The sequence below is a fragment of the Mesoplodon mirus genome, assembly GCF_964341445.2.
Source record: "Mesoplodon mirus genome assembly, chromosome: 14".
NCBI classification, from domain to species: domain Eukaryota; kingdom Metazoa; phylum Chordata; class Mammalia; order Artiodactyla; family Ziphiidae; genus Mesoplodon; species Mesoplodon mirus.
In genome coordinates, this window is record NC_138990.1 from 75705343 (window position 1) to 75725370 (window position 20028).

General features: G+C 37.4%; 1 protein-coding gene across 1 annotated transcript in view; it reads left to right on the forward strand.

The window, feature by feature from the left end:
* The window catches only part of PEX13 (peroxisomal biogenesis factor 13), a 37078-nt gene that overhangs the window by 9929 nt on the left and 7121 nt on the right, over positions 1-20028 (forward strand). Inside the window, exon 2 of the mRNA XM_082643327.1 lies at positions 7602-8296. Coding sequence (XP_082499453.1) covers positions 7602-8296 — 695 coding nt within the window. The remainder of the gene's footprint in view (positions 1-7601; positions 8297-20028) is intronic.

The window sequence follows — 20028 nt, forward strand, 5'->3', positions numbered from 1 at the left end:
CCTAAAAAGACATTTTGACTTTTACAACTCAATGATAAAAAGACAAATAACCTAATTTTTTAAATGGACAAAGTATGTGAATAGACATTTCTCCAAGGAAGATCTAAAACTGGCCAATAAGCACATGAAAAGATACTCAATATCATTAACCATTAGGGAAATGTAAATCAAACCCACAGTGAGGTACCATTTCACACCCACTAGGGTGGCTATAGTAAAAAAGACAGATACAAGTGTTGGCAAAATGGAGAGAAATTGAAACCCTCATGCACTGCTGGTGGGAACATAAAATTGTACAGTTGCTTTGGAAAACAATTTGGCACAGAGTTACGATGTGACCCAGCAGTATCACCCCCAAGAAACATGAAAACATATGTTCACACAAAAATTTGTACATAAATGTTCATAGAAGCATTAGTCATAATACCCGCAAAGTGGAAACAACCCAAATGTTTATCAGCTGATGTATGGATGAATATAATACAGTAATAAAAAAGAATGAGGTACTGATACATGCTACAACATAGATGAACCTTCAAAACATTAAGTGAAAGAAGCCAGTCACAAAATACTACATATTGTAAGTTTCATTTACAGTAGATCCTCATTATTTGCAGATTCATTATTTGCAAACTCTCCTACTCGATGAAATTTATTTGTAACCCTAAAATCAGTACTTGAGGCATTTTTATGATCTTTTCAGACACACATAGAGCCGTGAAAGATCTGAGTCATCTCTCAGCTAAGGGTGAACAAAAAGCAACATTCTGGCTTCTTGTTTCAGCTCTCATACTGTAAACAGGTGTCCTTTTCAAAATCAGTTAAGTGCCAGCCACGTTTTTCACATTTTTGTTGATGATTTCACTGTCTTTAAATGGCCCCTAAGCATAGTGCTGAAGTGTTCCTAGAAGGCCATATGGAGAAAACATTAGCATTAAATAAACTTTGTTCAGACATGAGTTGTGGTGCTTTTGGCCATGAATTCATTGTTAATGAGTCAACAATGTAATTAGATAAAGTATCTTTAAACAGAAACATACATTAAAAAGTATATGTATTGATCAGTAGATGAAAATGTTGTGATCAGAGGCTTGAAGGAACCTAACCCTTTGTTTCCTCCAGGAGCAGTGATTCAGTATTTGCTGATTCATTGTTTGCAGGTTTATAGAACATCACTATCGCAAATAACAAGAATCGATTATATAGGAAATGTCCAAAGTAGGCAAACCTATAGAGACAGACAGTAGATTAGTGATTGCCCAGGATTGGAGGAGGGTAAGAAATGGGGAGTGACTGCTAATAAATATGGGATTTCTATCTGGGATGATTAAAGTGTTCTGAAATTGCATATGGTGATAGTTGTACACCTCTGTGAATATATGGAAAACTGTTGCTTTTTACACTTTAAATGGGTGAATTTTATGGTATGTGAATTTTATCTCAATAAAGCTGTTTAGACAAAGATATTTGAGAGTAATGGATATGTTTTGAATATCAATTGGGTAATAGATGATATGGAATTATTAATTTTCAAAGATGGGAAAACAGTATTATGTTTTTGTATAAAATATCTTTATTCTTAGGAAATGCCTGCTGAGGTATTTAGGAGTAATTTATTAGGTCTACAAGTTAATTTCAAATAGTTCAAGAAGTTTTAAAAGACTAAAGAGTGATAAAGAGAAAGCAAATGTGGCAAAATGATAGCAGTTGTTGAATCTAGATAGAAGGTATGTGGATATTCATTGTACTTTTCTTTCAAGTTTTTTTTTTTCCTGTTTGAAACTTTTCAAGGGAAAAAGTTGTGTGGGGGAGACTGCACATTCAGCAATGAGAATAAATCATTTGTTCTTCTAAGTCATAGGCTTCTTTAGCTCTTTTTTTTTTTTTTTTTTTGGTGGTACACGGGCCTCTCACTGTTGTGGCCTCTCCCGTTGTGGAGCACAGGCTTCGGACACGCAGGCTCAGCGGCCATGGCTCACGGGCCCAGCCACTCCCCGGCATGTGGGATCCTCCCAGACCGGGGCACAAACCTGCGTCCCCTGCATCAGCAGGCGGACTCTCAACCACTGTGCCACCAGGGAAGCCCCTTCTTTAGTTCTTATTTTGCTTGTTGTAACAGAAAGCAAGACTGTACATGCACACTGAATGCACTTGTGTATGCCGGAAACAGACCACATTAAAACCAAACAAGGGGGAATTCCTTGGTGGTCCACTGGTTAGGACTCCTCACGTTCACTGCCAAAGACCTGGGTTCAGTCCCTGATAGGGAACTAAAATTGCACAAGCTGAGCAGGGCAGCCAAAATTAAAAAAAAAAAAAAAAAAAAAAAAACACACAAAGAAGAGTAAGAGGAAAGCTCTTTATTTTTTTATTACCAAATGTTTAAATTTAATTCCCTATAATTTTTTAAGTTACATATTCATCACAACTTATGAAACAATACAAAGATATATAAAGAAAAATCTGTATTAATAGTCTTTGTGATATATGTGTATTAAATATTTACTAATGAAAGACTCCAGTATAGTGTTTGTATCAGTACCTATTTATATGCTAAACACTATAGTTAGGTAATGGAGAAACAAGGAAAGCTCCCATGCCTTTGAGGAGTTCACCATTTAGAGGAACAGTCAGATGTATAAATAAATGTAAGATACTGTACAAAATATGGACAAAGAATTATAGGAAGGACTTTTGATGATGGCAGAATAAGTACTTTAGGAAAAAAAAACTATTGAGGACAAGTAGAAAGCTAAGCAGAATATAAAACATCTGGAAGGCATTATAGGGCAAAAAAGAAAATAAAGATTTATGGAGCCCAGATTCAGGAAAGTTAAAAATTCATAAAGGTGAGCATGGCCTTTGAAAGCACTTTTCCCATAGAAGCTTCTGCTGATTTCAGAAGAAGTAGCTTAGATAATGAAGTTAGTTGAGTAGAACTTTTGACAGACTCTTGAATCATGGTTAGAGTTCAGACGTCCTCCAAGACGAGATACTGATAAATTACCCATACCTAATGTTAGGTACATCTAGATATAAGGGTATAAAAGATATATCTAGATATAAGGGTATAAAAGAAGTAGACAGGCCCTTATAGGAACAGAAGCCCAGCTTCAAATCATCAATTCCTGAAATTAAATTAGGGACATCATGAATTGATAGTAGCCTTAGCAGCCTGCCTGAACCAAATTAGAGAATAGTCCAGAAAACAATATCCAGATACATATTACTATATATAAAATAGATAAACAACAAGGACCTATTGTATAGCACAGGGAACTAATGTATAGCACAGGGAACTATATTCAATATCTTGTAATAACCTAAAATAGAAAAGAATCTGAAAAAGAATATACATATTCAGTTTTATATGTGTGTGTGTGTGTGTGTGTGTATATATATATATATATATATATATATATCTGAATCACTTTGCTGTACCCCTGCAACTAACACAACATTGTAAATCAACTACATTTCAATTAAAAAAAATGAAACAATATCCAGAATGAAACACATCTGGAGAAAGAGAACATCATCCAGAATCTCAAATTACTGCTACAATAATAACTGCTGACGCACAGCAAAATCAAATAGCCAGACTCAGGAGGACATTATGTAACATAAATGGCAGCTAAGTTAACATCTGGAAAAACAAATTCATAGGGACTGTAGATATTGGAGTTAGCAAAGAGACTTTAAATTATCTTTAATATGTTGAGGGCAATAAAAGAGAAGATGAAGAATTTTGGCAGAGAATTGGAAACTATTAAGAGAGGAAAGGAATTTCTAGAACAAAAAATACAGTAACCAAAATTGAGAACTCGTTGGGTTTAGAAACAGATTAGACACCATTACATAGGGAATTAGTGACTTAGAGCAGTACTACTCGAAGTGTGTTCTGTAGCTACTGAGAGTCTATGGGCTGGCTGCTATTTTTTGAACTGTATAGTAACAGTCCACAACAAGATAGGAAATGTGTGTCAGATGTAGAACAAATTGACCCTGAGCACACCATTTAGTTCAACTGGCATTTTCTTTTCTTTTCTTTTTTTTAAAAATTTTTATTGGAGTATAGTTGTTTACAATGTTGTATTAGTTTCAGGTGTGCAGCAAAGTGAATCAGTTATACATATAAATATATCCACTCTTTTTTAGATTCTTTTCCCATATAGGCTATTACAGAGTACTGAATAGAGTTCCCTGTGCTGTACAGTAGGGTCCTTATTAGTTATCTATTTTATATATAGTAGTGTGTATATGTCAATCCCAATCTTCCAATTTATCCCTCCACCACTCAAGTGGCATTTTCTTTTTTTTTTTTTTTTTTTTGCGGTGTGTGGGCCTCTCGCTGTTGTGGCCTCTCCCATTGCAGAGCACAGGCTCCGGACGCGCAGGCTCAGCGGCCATGGCTCACGGGCCTAGCTGCTCTGCGGCACGTGGGATCTTCCCAGACCGGGGCACGAACCCGTGTCCCCTGCATAGGCAGGTGGACTCTCAACCACTGCGCCACCAGGGAAGCCCTCAGGTGGCATTTTCTTGATAGCAAAACTTTCTCTGTGAAGAAAGAATTTGTTGATTTACATTATAGTGCAAGCTCCTTATCTTGCGGATTGACCCCTTGAGTAGCAGTGACCTAAAGAATAGTTGGAGGGCTTCCCTGGTGGCACAGTGGTTAAGAATCCGCCTGCCAATGCAGGGGACACAGGTTTGAACCCTGGTCCAGGAAGATCCCACATGCCGCAGAGCAACTAAGCCCGTGCGCCACGACTACTGAGCCTGCGCTCTAGAGCCCGTGCTCTAGAGCCCGCGATCCACAACTACTGAACCCACGTGCCACAACTACTGAAGCCTGCGTGCCTAGAGCCCATGCTCCGCAACAAGAGAAGCCACCACAATGAGAAGCCCGTGCACCGCAATGAAGAGTAGCCCCCGCTCGCAGCATCTAGAGAAAGCCCGTGTGCAGCAACGAAGACCCAACGCAGACAAAAATAAATAAATAAAATAAAAATTAAAAAAAAAAAGAATAGTTGGGAAGAAAATATCTAGAAGGAAGTACAAAGAGACAAAAGGACAGGAAAATACAGAAAGGAAGGGAAGAGATTTAGAGGATGAAGCAAGGTATATTTTACAGATAGAAAAGATAAATAGTCCTTTAACACTTGAAGCAGTGCTTCTCAAAATATTTGTGATGATGGCCAATACTTTTTATAAAATACAGTAAAAATATCATAGCGGTGTCAAATTACTTAAACACAATCTCGTTTTCTGTACTTTTCTTATTATAGATTGGTATAAAATGGTTCATAAAATAACACTGGTCCATAGACCACATTTTAAGTAGCATGATACTAAAGAAATTAAATTTATAATGAAAATTCTTCCCAGTAGGAGAATTCCAAGCCCATATGATTCACTGGTAAACTCTAGAAACCTTTAAGGAAGAAATAATTAACTTTTCTAGAGTATAGAAAAGAGTGAAATACTCCCCCAACTCTTTTTAAGAGGCCAGTTCAACCTTGATGTCCAAACCTGACAAAGACGTTTACAATAAAAGCATATTAGGACAGTCTCATTCATGAACATAGATATAAAAAAATCTTCAATAAAATATTGGCAAACCAAATTGAGAAATATATTGTGGCCTACTTGATTCTACTTCAGGAATGCAGGTTGGCTTTAACATTTGAAAATGAATGTAAATTCATCATAGACAGTAAAGGAAAAAATTCATATAATCATCTTGATAGGTGCTAAGGAATCATTTGATAAAATTCAGCATTCATTCGTGGTAAAAAAAATTTTTCGAAAAGAAATAGAAAAGGAACTACTAAATCTACAACAAACCTACAGCAAACATGATAATTATTGGTGACGTCTTGAAAGTTTTCCCTTTGAGATTAGGAATGAGACTGGGATACCTTCTATCATCCCTTCTATTCAAGATTGTACTGCAGGTCCTAGGTGAATACCTTAATAATCAAAGCTGTAAGAATTGAAAAAAGGAAGAAATAACCTATCGTTATTCACATACAATATGACTGCAGATCCTTAAGATTCTAGAAAATACAAAAGAAGAATCCAAAATAAGGTTGCTAGATATAAGGACCATATTTTTTTTATCGATTATTTCTATATAACAGCAAAAAAGTGAAATTTTAGAAAGACACCGTTTACAATGGCATCAAAAAATCAAATATATAGAAATAAATCTAAAGAAAGACCTCCACACAGTAAACTATAAAACATTGAGACTCAGTGGTTATTTTATTTATTTTTTAATTAATTTATTTATTTTTGGCTGTGTTGGGTCTTGATTGCTGTGCATAGGCTTTCTCTAGTTGCACGAGCAGGGGCTACTCTTTGTTGCAGTGTGCACGCAGGCTTCTCACTGATGTGGCTTCTCATTACAGAGCGTAGGCTTTAGGTACGCGGGCTTCAGTAGTTGTGGTGCATGGGCTCAGTAGTTGTGGCTTGCGGCCTCTAGAGCGCAGGCTCAGTAGCTGTGGCTCACAGGCTTAGTTGCTCCATGGCATGCGGGATCTTCCCGAACCAGGGCACGAACCCCTGTCCCCTGCTTTGGCAGGTGGATTCTTAACCACTTCACCACCAGGGAAGTCCCTCAGTGGTTATTTTAAAAAAACATTATTAAGAAAAATCTTTAAAAGACATAAGTAAATGGAGGATATGCTATGTTGAGTTGAAACTCTCAATATAATGGAGATGTCGACTACCTCAAATTAATCTACGAATTTAATGTAATCCCAAACCAGAATCTCAAAAGGGCTTTTGTGGGGAGAACAGTGTAGAACTTCAAACTCTGATTCTAAAATATATATGGATATTCAAAGGGTCAAATAGCCAAGACACTCTTGAAGATGAAGAATAGCGTAGGAAGATTTGTCTTATTGGATATTAAGACCTATTATAAAACTATGGTAATTAAGATAGTACCATTTAGGTGTAAGGATGGATAGATATCGAGTTGTGACTAACTCTGAGGAAATGGACATGTGTCTTAAAAAGAAACCAAAGGTTGAAGATACTACTAATAATGCAGCATAAGTAAACAAGAATATAGAGTTCAGTCAGCTATTTTATCTTATTCATTTTGTCTTTTTTTAAAAAAAATAAATTTATTTATTTATTTTTGGCTGCGTCGGGTCTTTGTTGCGGTGAGCGGGGGCTACTCTTTGTTGAGATGCCTGGGGTTCTCATTGCAGTGGCCTCTCTCGCTGTGGAACACAGTCTCTAGGCACACGGGCTTCAGTAGTAGCTCATGGGCTCTAGACCGCAGGCTCAGTAGTTGTGGTGCACGGGCCCAGCTGCTCCGCGGCATGTGGGATCCTCCCAGACCAGGGCCCGAACCCGTGTCCCCCGCATTGGCAGGCGGACTCCCAACCACTGTGCCACCAGGGAAGTCCCTCCATTTTGTCTTAACACAGATTCTAAGCATCTGGTTATTAGAGACTATTCCTTACTCTTAAGACATCTTTAGTAGGATCTGTCGTAACACTAGGTATATACAAAGTGTTTAATAGTTACTTTGAATGAATTTATTGTGTGCTTAAGTTACAACTTTGAATCCTTTTTGGTTTTAGATCTGCTGATTTGGGTCCTACTTTATTGACAAGACCTGGACAACCAACACTTACCAGAGTGCCACCGCCTATTCTTCCAAGGCCATCCCAGCAGACAGGAAGCAGTAATATGAACACTTTCAGACCTGCTTACAGTTCATTTTCTTCTGGATATGGTGCCTATGGAAATTCATTTTATGGAAGCTATAGCCCTTATAGTTATGGGTATAATGGGTTGGGCTATAACCGCCTTCGTATAGATGATCATCCACCTAGTAGATTTGTTCAGCAAGCTGAAGAAAGCAGCAGAGGTGCATTTCAGTCCATTGAAAGTATTGTGCATGCATTTGCCTCTGTCAGCATGATGATGGATGCTACCTTTTCAGCTGTCTATAACAGTTTCAGGGCTGTATTGGATGTGGCAAACCACTTTTCCCGATTAAAAATACACTTCACAAAGGTTTTTTCAGCTTTTGCATTAGTTAGGACTATAAGGTATCTTTACAGACGGTTACAATGGATGGTAGGTTTAAGAAGGGACTCTGAGAATGAGGACCTGTGGGCAGAAAGTGAAGGAACTGTGGCTTGCCTTGGTGCTGAGGACAGAGCAACTAACTCAGCAAAATCTTGGCCAATATTCTTGTTCTTTGCTGTTATCCTTGGTGGTCCTTACCTCATCTGGAAACTGCTGTCTACTCACAGTGATGAAGTTACAGGTAAGAGTAATAAAATGGGTTAAAAAACCATATAACAATCTTAAATTTCAAGAATAGATTAAATTAGCTTTCTTTATTCATTTGTATTTAATATTTTGATCCAGTTATATTTTCAGTTAAGAACTTCAAAACTGGAAGAGGAACATGTAAAAAAACAGGCTTGTTGATTTATTCTTTGTTAGTTCAGTTTAACAGCACACATTACTTAACTACTGTTCACAAGTCACTGAACTTGATGCTGTGGAAGATACAAAGATAACATAGGGCATAATCCCTTTATCTTTCTAAAACTTACTGGGAGAGAGGTGGGCGAGACACATAAATAGGTAATTGTAATGAGGCATAAAGAGTGTAAGTAGTACAACAGTTGGGGAGAAACATAAGATTTATTAAGCCTTTTTTTATTATTATTTTCTTGAATTTTATTTTAATTATTTTTTTATACAGCAGATTCTTATTACTCATCCATTTTATACACATCAGTGTATACAGGTCAATCCCAATCTCCCAATTCATCACACCACCACCCCCACCACCACCCTCCGCTGCTTTACCCCTTGGTGTCCATACATCTGTTCTCTACACCTGTGTCTCAATTTCTGCCCTGCAAACTGGTTCATCTCTACCATTTTTCTAGGTTCCACATATATGTGTTAATATACGATATTTGTTTTTCTCTTTCGGACATACTTCACTCTGAATGACAGTCGCTAGATTCATCCACGTCTCTACAAATGACCCAATTTCGTTCCTTTTTATGGCTGAGTAATATTCCATTGCATATATGTACCACATCTTCTTAATCCATTCATCTGTTGATGGGCATTTAGGTTGCGTCCATGACCTGGCTATTGTAAATAGCACAGCAATGAACATTGGGGTGCATGTGTCTTTTTGAATTATGGTTTTCTCTTGGTATATGCCCATTAGTGGGATTGCTGGGTCATATGGTAATTCTATTTTTAGTTTTTTAAGGAACCTCCATACTGTTCTCCATAGTGGCTGTATCAATTTACGTTCCCACCAGCAGTGCAGGAGGGTTCCCTTTTCTCCACACCCTCTCCAGCATTTGTTGTTTGTAGATTTTCTGATGATGCCCATTCTAACTGGTGTGAGGTGATACCTCATTGTAGTTTTGATTTGCATTTCTCTAATAATTAGTGATGTTGAACAGCTTTTCATGTGCCTCTTGGCTATCTGTATGTCCTCTTTGGAGAAATGTCTATTTAGGTCTTCTGCCCATTTTTTGATTGGGTTGTTTCTATTTTTAATATTGAGTTGCATGAGCTGTTTATATATTTTGGAGATTAATCCTTTGTCCGTTGATTCACTTGCAAATATTTTCTCCAATTCTGAGGGTTGTCTTTTCGTCTTGTTTATGGTTTCCTTTGCTGTGCAAAAGCTTTTAAGTTTCATTAGGTCCCATTTGTTTATTTTTGTTTTTCTTTCCATTACTCTAGGAGGTGGATCAAAAAAGATCTTGCTGTGATTTGCATGAAAGACTGTTTTTCCTATGTTTTCCTCTAAGAGTTTTACAGTGTCCATTCTTATATTTAGGTCTCTAATCCATTTTGAGTTTATTTTTGTGTATGGTGTTAGGTAGTGTTCTAATTTCATTCTTTTACATGTAGCTGTCCAGTTTTCCCAGCACCACTTATTGAAGAGACTGTCTTTTCTCCATTGTATATCCTTGCCTCCTTTGTCATAGATTAGTTGACCATAGGTGTGTGGGTTTATCTCTGGGCTTTCTGTTGTGTTCCATTGATCTATATTTCTGTTTTTGTGCCAGTACCATATTGTCTTGATTACTGTAACTTTGTAGTATAGTCTCAAGTCAGGGAGTCTGATTCCTCCAGCTCTGTTTTTTCCCCTCGAGACTGCTTTGGCTATTCAGGGTCTTTTGTGTCTCCATACAAATTTTAAGATTTTTTGTTCTAGTTCTGTAAAAAATGCCATTGGTAATTTGGTAGGGATTGCATTGAATCTGTAGGTTGCTTTGGGTGGTATCATCATTTTCACAGTATTGATTCTTTTAATCCAAGAACATGGTATATCTCTCCATCTGTTGGTATCATCTTTAATTTCTTTCATCAGTGTCTTATAGTTTTCTGCATACAGGTCTTTTGTCTCCCTAGGTAGGTTTATTCCCAGGTATTTTATTCTTTTTGTTGCAGTGGTAAATGGGAGTGTTTCCTTAATTTCTCTTAGATTTTTCATCATTAGTGTATAGGAATGCAAGAGATTTCTGTGCATTAATTTTGTATCCTGCAACTTTACCAGACTCATTGATTAGCTCTAGTAGTTTCCTGGCGGCATCTTTAGGATTCTCTATGTATAGTATCACGTCATCTGCAAACAGTGACAGTTTTACTTCTTCTTTTCCAATTTGTATTCCTTTTCTTTCTTTTTCTTCTCTGACTGCTGTGGCTAGGACTTCCAAAACTATGTTGAATAATAGTGGTGAGAGTGGACATCCTTGTCTTGTTCCTGATCTTAGAGGAAATGCTTTCAGTTTTTCACCATTGAGAATGATGTTTGCTGTGTGTTTGTCATATATGGCCTTTATTATGTTGAGGTAGGTTCCCTCTGTGCCCACTTTCTAGAGAGTTTTTATCATAAATGAGTGTTGAATTTTGTCAAAAGCTTTTTCTGCATCTATTGAGATGATCATATGGTTTTTCTTCTTCAATTTGTTAATATGGTGTATCGCATTGATTGATTTGCATATATTGAAGAATCCTTGCATTCCTGGGATAAATCCCATTTGATCATGGTGTATGATCCTTTTAATGTGTTGTTGGATTCTGTTTGCTAGTATTTTGTTGAGGATTTTTGCATCTATATTCATCAGTGATATTGGTGTGTAATTTTCTCTTTTTGTAGTATCTTTGTCTGGTTTTGGTATCAGGGTGATGGTGGCCTCATAGAATGAGTTTGGGAATGTTCCTTCCTCTGCAATTTTTTGGACGAGTTTGAGAAGGATGGGTGTTAAGCTCGTCTCTAAATGTTTGATAGAATTCACCTGTGAAGCCATCTGGTCCTGGACTTTTGTTTGTTGGAAGATTTTTAATCACAGTTTCAATTTCATTACTTGTGATTGGTCTGTTCATATTTTCTATTTCTTCCTGGTTCAGTCTTGGAAGGTTATACCTTTCTAAGAATTTGTCCATTTCTTCCAGGTTGTCCATTTTATTGACATAGAGTTGCTTGTAGTAATCTCTTATAATCCTTTGTATTTCTGCAGTGTCAGTTGTGATTTCTCCTCTTTCATTTCTAATTTTATTGATTTGAGTCCTCTCCCTCCTTTTCTTGATGAGTCTGGCTAATGGGTTATCAATTTTGTTTATCTTCTCAAAGAACCAGCTTTTACTTTTATTGATCTTTGCTATTGTTTTCTTTGTTTCTATTTCATTTACTTCTGCTCTGATCTCTATGATTTCTTCCCTTCTGCTAACTTTGGGTTTTGTTTGTTCTTTTTTCTCTGGTTCCTTTAGATGTAATGTTAGATTGTTTGTTTGAGATTTTTCTTGTTTCTTGAGGTAGGCTTGTATAGCTATAAACTTCCCTCTTAGAACTGCTTTTGCTGCATCCCATAGGTTTTGGATTGTCGAGTTTTCATTGTCATTTGTCTCTAGGTATTTTTTTATTTCCTCTTTGATTTCTTCAGTGATCTCTTGGTTATTTAGTAACGTATTGTTTCGCCTCCATGTGTTTCTGCTTTTTACGTTTTTTTCCCTGTAATTGATTTCTAATCTCATAACGTTGTGGACAGAAAAGATGCTTGATATGATTTCAATTTTCTTAAATTTACTGAGGCTTGATTTGTGACCCAAGATGTGATCTATCCTGGAGAATGTTCTGTGCGCACTTGAGAAGAAAGTGTAATCTGTGGTTTTTGGGTGGAATGTCCTATAAATATCAGTTAAATCTATCTGGTCTCTTGTGTCATTTAAAGGTTGGGTTTCCTTTTTAATTTCCTTTTGGATGATCTGTCCATTGGTGTAAGTGAGGTGTTAAAGTCCCCCACTATTATTGTGTTACTGTCGATTTCCTCTTTTAGAGCTGTTAGCACTTGCCTTATGTATTGAGGTGCTCCTACGTTGGGTGCATATATATTTATAATTGTTATATCTTCTTGGACTGATCCCTTGATCATTATGTAGTGTCCTCCTTGCCTCTTGCAACATTCTTTATTTTAAAGTCTATTTTATCTGATATGAGTGTTGCTACTCCAGCTTTCTTTTGATTTCCATTTGCATGGAATATCTTTTTCCATCCCCTCACTTTCAGTCTGATTGTGTCCCTAGGTCTGAAGTGGGTCTTTTGTAGACAGTATATATATGGGTATTGTTTTTGTATCCATTCCGCAAGCCTGTGTCTTTTGGTTGGAGCATTTAATCCATTCACGTTTAAGGTAATTATTGATATGTATGTTCTTATTACCATTTTCTTAATTGTTTTGGGTTTGTTTTTGTAGGTCCCTTTCTTGTCTTGTGTTTCCCACTTAGAGAAATTCCTTTAGCAATTGTTGTAGAGCTGGTTTGGTGGTGCTGAATTCTCTTAGCTTTTGCTTGTCTGTAAAGCTTTTGATTTCTCCATCTAATCTGAATTAGATCCTTGCTGGGTAGAGTAATCTTGGTTTTAGGTTTTTTCCTTTCATCACTTTAAGTATATCATGCCACTCCCTTCTGGCTTGTAGAGTTTCTGCTGAGAAATCAGCTGTTAATCTTATGGGAGTTCCCTTGTATGTTATTTGTTATTTTTCCCTTGCTGCTTTCAATAATTTTTCTTTGACTTTAATTTTTGCCAATTTGATTACTATGTGTCTTGGCGTTTTTCTCCTTGGGTTTATCCTGTATGGGACTCTCTCTGCTTCCTGGACTTGGGTGGCTATTTCCTTTCCCATGTTAGGGAAGTTTTCGACTATAATCTCTTCAAATATTTTCTCGGGTCCTTTCTCTCTCTCTCTTCTCCTTCTGGGACCCCTATACTGCGAATGTTATTGTGTTTAATGTTGTCCCAGAGGTCTCTTAGGCTGTCTTCATTTCTTTTCATTCTTTTTTCTTTATTCTGTGCTGCAGCAGTGAATTCCACCATTCTGTCTTCCAGGTCACTTATCCGTTCTTCTGCCTCAGTTATTCTGCTGTTGATTTCTTCTAGTGTATTTTTCATTTCAGTTATTGTGTTGTTCATCTCTGTTTGTTTGTTCTTTAATTCTTCTAGATCTTTGTTAAACATTTCTTGCATCTTCTCGATCTTTGCCTCCATTCTTTTTCCGAGGTCCTGGATCATCTTCACTATCGTTATTCGGAATTCTTTTTCTGCACGGTTGCTTATCTCCACTTCATTTAGTTGTTTTTCTGGGATTTTATCTTGTTCCTTCATTTGGTACATAGCCCTCTGCCTTTTCATCATGTCTATCTGTGAATGTGGTTTTTGTTTCACAGGCTGCAGGACTGTATTTCTTATTGAGCCTTTTTTATATGCAAGACACTGTGCTAAGTATTTCATGTATTTTACTCATTTAATTCTTACAGCAATTCTAAGAGAAATTATCCTCATTTTACTCTTGATAAAACTGAGGTTCAGAGAAGTCTCTTGCTCAAGGTCACATCTTTAATAAGCCAGACAAGAAACAAAACCAGGCATATTTGACTGTTAAGGCTTTACTCTGTCAACTGGTACAGAGTATTATCTCAGCTCAGAAGTGAAGCTTATATTTTTTGACTCTTCGTATCCAGAAAGAAGTAGCATCTAAGTTAGATTTTCGAATGATAGGTAACATTCCATCAGTTACATAGGAAAAAAAAAGACTGAAGCAGATGGAGTAGCTTGAACAAAAGTATATAGGTAGGAAATATGAGATTTGTTCATCAGCTGTCCTATAGTATTGAATAGAAGGATATTAAGAAGTAAGGCTGAGAAATTAGATTGGAGCCTAGTAATGGAAGATCTTAATTTCCATGACAAGACTTAATCTTCATTTAGTAAGGAAAGCGTGGTTTTTTGGTTGTCTGCTTTTGTTTTTGTTTTTTAAAGCAGGCTTGTGACATACATATAAACAGTGCTGTAAAGAGGTCAGTCTGTCTTAAGTGTTTAAAATAGGTCAGTGCAGGTTAACACAGGTTGAAATTGGATGGTAAGATTAATAAACAATTTTGGGTTATACTTACCATTGTATTCCCAGAAGCTAACAACCTGACCAGCATATCCAAGTTGCTTAATAAATATTTATTAATTTAGGGACATCACTTATGATGCTTTTGCATTTGAATGGATGAGAAATAATGAAGACCTGAACTAGGGTATGTGAAAAGCAGCAAAGATATAATAGACGTAACAGATTTAGTTACTAGCTAGATGGAGTACGTAAAGGGAAAGGAGGAATTGAAATGCCCTAGACCTTTAAAATTGAGTTATGAGAGGGATAGTGTTTTATTTGTTAACAAGTATTTGTTGAGTGCCTACTACATACCAGACACAGTTCTAGGATCTAGGGATATAGCAGTGAGTAAAACAGATTTTTAAAATTCCTGCCCTTGTGACTAGTGGGTAGAGACAGCAATAAACAACTAAGTCAAATATTTAGTAAATCACAAGGTAATAAGTGCCATAGGAGAAAAATAAAGCAGGGAAGAGTGTTGCGGAGTGCCAGTGGTAGGAAATGGGGTTACAGAGCTACACACAGGGAAGGCCTCTCTGAAGGAGATAAAGGGGGTAAGCTGTATGAGGGAACTGCTGGAGGCATAGGGAACAGCAGAACTGCAAAGTTATTTAAGTGGCAGTGTGCCTGGCATGTCACATGAACGACAGGAGGCCAGTACGAATGGAGCAAAGTCAGAGTACCAGAGGTGAAGGAGGGAAGAGTACAGAGTGTAGATGGTATAAGCCTTGTAGCCATTTTTAAGGACTTTGGCTTTTATTCTGAAATGTGAAGCCATGGCAGAATTTTGAGCAAAGGAGTGATATGATTTGACTTAGGTTTAAAAAAAAATCTTTTTCCTGAGAATGAATTTTAGGTAGAGCTAGGGCCAAAGAGACCAGTCTGGAGAATCAAGAGGCCGTTACAGTAATTCAAGTGGGAAATGATGGTGGCTTGGCTCTGGGTCACAGTGATGCAGGTTCTGAGGTGGGTCACATTCTGGATATTTATTTGAAGGTAAAGTCAATAAAATAAATATAGAGAAATCACATGGAACAACTGGTTTGTGAATGATTATCATTCATTTCATTAGAGATATATTGAGTTTGGTTGTGCCAGTGGGACATTCAAATGGAACTTGAGAAAGTTTCAGAAAGCAGTTTAAAAGGCAGGAAAGGATCTTAGGAAAGAGATGAAAAATGAAATATTTAAGAGTCATCCACATAAAAGTGAGAGTTGAAATAGTGTTAGTGGATGATATTACAGTGGTAGAGAGAAAGAGGAACTAAGATGGAAACCAGGAAGAGCAGAAGTAGAACTATGTTAATCCTGTGTTATAGAAGTGAAGGTGGAAGGAGGAAATTTCAAGAAGGGGAAGAAGGATGACGCCTGGCGTCAGATGCTGTAGTAAGATAAGATCAAGAATTGAAAAAAGGTCATCACATTTGGCAATTGGAGGTCATCAGCTCCAGCAAGCAATTTTAGTAAAGTAGAGGAGAGAGAAACCATGGAGGAGTATAAAGGCTATATAAAATCAGAAGGTGTGAAAAAAGAAAAGATTAACAATGAATGGAGGAAGAAAAATGAACAGGCTGCTTGGGTAAGAGCAAGTTGATGTGGTAGTTTTCCGTTTTTTTGTTGTGCTTTGTCTTTTATGAAGTACATCTGGGAATGTTTTTAGGCTGAAAGAAAGGAGTCTGTAGAGAAGGATTGATTTTCAAGGAGGGAGAAACAGGAGTCTTAAAAATGAAGCCTCCTGTAAGAGGTGGGAGAAGATATGATCCAAGGCAGGTGAAAAGGAGGGGCGATTTTTTTATCTGAGGCCGAAGAGGGAGCAATGGGTAATGATACTAAGAGATTTTTGAGGAAAAGCGGAACTGAGGAAGCTTAGGCCTTATGACTTCTTAGCTGCTTAGGACAGGGGTCAGCAAACGATAACCTGTCAGCAAGATCTGCCTTGCTCCTGTCTTTGTACAGCCCACAAACTAAGAATGGTTTTTACAATAAAATCCAAAAGAATACTATTTGTGACATGTTAAAATTATATGTAATTCAAATATCTGTGTCCATTAGTAAAGTTTTATTAGAACACAACCGCATTCATTCATGTATGTGTTGTTATGGCTACTTTTGTACTGAAAGACCAGAGTTGAGTAGTTTGTAACATAGAGATCCTGTCTATGTTGGCACTCTCATTGCTTTGCACTTGTTCTGCGCACTGCAGATCTCAGTAACATAACTTGGCAATGTGTTGAGTGCCACATGTGTTGTTATACTGCAATATATATTTTTATTATGAGTACATACATGCTACACAAGAAAAGAAGAGTGAAGTGGACTTTGAAGGTCACACTTTTAAGGCACAGTATAGTCTGGATTATTTTGTTACTGAATTAGGTGGTAAACCATTATTACATTTATTATGCAGTGACAACATAGCTATGTTAAAGGATTACAATATATTATGTTGGCCAAAAAGTTCCTTTGATTTTTGTTGTGTTTTTTAAAATTTTATTTATTTATTTTGGCCGCATTGGGTCTTTGTTGCTGCGTGCAGGCTTTCTCTAGTTGCGGTGAGCGGAGGCTACTCTTCGTTGTGGTGCACGTGTTTCTCACTGTGGTGGCTTCTCATTGAGGAGCACAGGCTCTAGGCACATGGGCTTCAGTAGTTGTGGCACGCGGGCTCAGTAGTTGTGGCACACGGGCTTAGTTGCTCTGCGGCATGTGGGATCTTCCTGGACCAGGGCTTGAGCCTGTGTCCCCTGTATTGGCAGGCGGATTCTCAACAATTGCGCCACCAGGGAAGTCCTCCTTTGGTTTTTAAGTAAAAATAAAAGACACATTTTTCATTTTCACCAAGAACTTTATTGAACAACATATTCACCATTTTGTTCCACTACCTTCTGCCATTTTTCAGCCAACTTTATAATTCCATCTTCCCAAAACTTTTTATCTTTTTGAGCAGAGAACTGTTCCAGGTGCCTTTTACAGTCTGCCAGGGAATTGAAATTTTTTCCATTTAGAGAATTTTGTGAAGACTGAAATAAATGGAAATCTGAATGAAGGTGCCATGTCTGGTGAATACCATGGATAAATCAGAACTTCCCAGCCAAGCTCTAACAGCTTTTGCCTGGCCATCAAAGAAACGTGGTCTTGCATTATCCTGATGGATGATTATGTGTTTTCTGTTGACTAATTCCGGACGATTTTCATAGAGTGCTGCTTTCATTTGGTCTAATTGGGAGCAGTACTTGTTGGAATTAATCGTTTGTTTTTCCTCAAGGAGCTCATAATAGAGGACTCCCTTCCAATCCCACCTTATGCACAACATCACTTTCTTTGTTTTTTTTTTCTTTTTTTAATATTTGTTTATTTATTTTTATTTGGTTGCACCGGCTCTTAGTTGCAGCTCACGGGCTCCTTAGTTGCGGCTCACTCACCCCTTAGTTGCAGCACATGGGGTCCTTAGTTGTGGCATGTGAACTCTTAGTTGTGGCATGCATGTGGGATCTAGTTCCCTGACCAGGGATCAAACCCGGGCCCCCTGCATTGGGAGTGTGGAGTCTTAACCACCATGCCACCAGAGAGGTCCCAACATCACCTTCTTTGGATGAAGACCAGCCTTTGGTGGTGGTTCATTTCACATGCCCCACGATCTCTTCCGTTCCACATTATTGTACAGTATCCACTTTTCATCACCTATCATAATTTGTTTTAAAAACGGAACATTTTCATTACGTTTAAGTAGAGAATCACATGTGGAAATATGGTCAAGAAGGTTTTTTTCACTTAACTTACATGGAACCCGAACATCAAAGTGATGAACATAACCAAGCTGGTGCAAATGATTTTCAGCCTTTGATTTGGGTATTTTGAGTATGTCAGCTATCTCCCACGTGGTGTAACATTGATTGTTCTCAATTAATGTCTCAGTTTGGTGGGTATCAACTTCAACTGGTCTACCCGACCGTGGAGCATCATCCAACGAGAAATCTCCAGCACGAAACTTCGCAAACCACTTGTGACACGTTCGATCAGTCACAGCACCTTCTCCATACACTGCACAAATCTTTTTTTGCACTTCAGTTGTGTTTTTACCTTTCTTGAAATAATAAAGCATAATATGCTGAAAATGTTGCTTTTTTCCTTCCATCCTCAATATTAAAATGGCTACACAAAAATTCACCAATTTTGATGTTTTTTTTTCTGATATGACAGCTGTCACAAAACAGTCTAACAAAATTGTTTTAAATGAAGTTAAAGACAACTAAGCACTACTAGAGCCATCTTACAGAAAAAACCAAACTCTTTGGCCAACCCAGTACATCAACATTACCAGACTGAGCACTCATCACAATATTCCCAACTCACAGGAAGTCAACAGTCAGAAAAATTAGAAAATTTAAAATGGAATAGCTCATCATAGCAGAATTTCCTCACCCAAAAGGGGTCAAGAGCAGCCACCGCAATGAGAAGCCTGTGCACTGAAACAAAGAATAGCCCCTGCTCGCCGCAACTAGAGAAAGCACACACGCAGCAACGAAGACTCAACGCAGCCATAAACAAATAAATAAGCAAAAGAAGAAAAAATAAGCCTGCAACCAAAATAAGTTTCTGAGAGGCTCACTTGTCAGATTAGCAAGGAAATCTGTTTACCAGTGGTTATTGCAACAGTCAAGGAAATGTGTCAGAGAAAGTAAACTTGTTTAAGACTGTTAACCTTTCAGGGAGAACAGTTTCTTAAAGAGTATTTGAAACATCATTTTAATAGTCATTTTAAAACAAGGCAGATGAGTTCAAATGGATTTACTTGGCTCATGATGACCCAGTAGATATTGTTACTGCTCAGTGGTTTATTGGAAGAGTCAGTGTTGAATTTGAAGTGGCTGAAGATGTAGCCTCTGTGAATAGTCTGCGTGGAACAACTACAGACAAGAATATTTTCAAAGAATTTGGAAAAAACACTAATCTGCAAAGATGTGTTGTGACTGATGGTGGTAAAAATTTGTGTGGAACAGAAAAAGGCTTAGTTGGACAAAATTTACAGAGTTTTGAAAATATAAAGCCTATAGTTATTCATTGTATTCATTGTATTCTTCATCAGCAGGTACATTGCAGAAAATATTTGAATTTATCATGTGTTACTGAATTAGTAATGTCAAAGGTGAACTTCAGTCACCCTTGTGGACATAACTATTGTCAGTTCTGTGAATTTTTGTCAGAAGTAGAAGCTGAAGATCCTGACTTGCCCTACCACACAGCAGTTAGATGGCTGAGCAGTCAGTGGTTTAAGTTTTATTACTCTTTTTGAGAGATCAAGGCCGAGACTGAAATTTTTCTGAAAAACAGGAACCACCATCAGCCACTCTTAGAAAATGTTTAATGGCTTTGGAAATCAGCTTTTGCTGCAGATTTGGTAATCTTCTTAATGCATTCAACCTAAAACTATAAGGCAGAATAGCAATTATATTGTGAAAGTTACATTGGAGTGAAGTTATTTTGACAACAACTAATATTGTTTGAATCACAAGTAATGTCACACTGCTTTATACATTCCCCACCCAGGTTGTCAAAAGTTAAAGAAATAAGA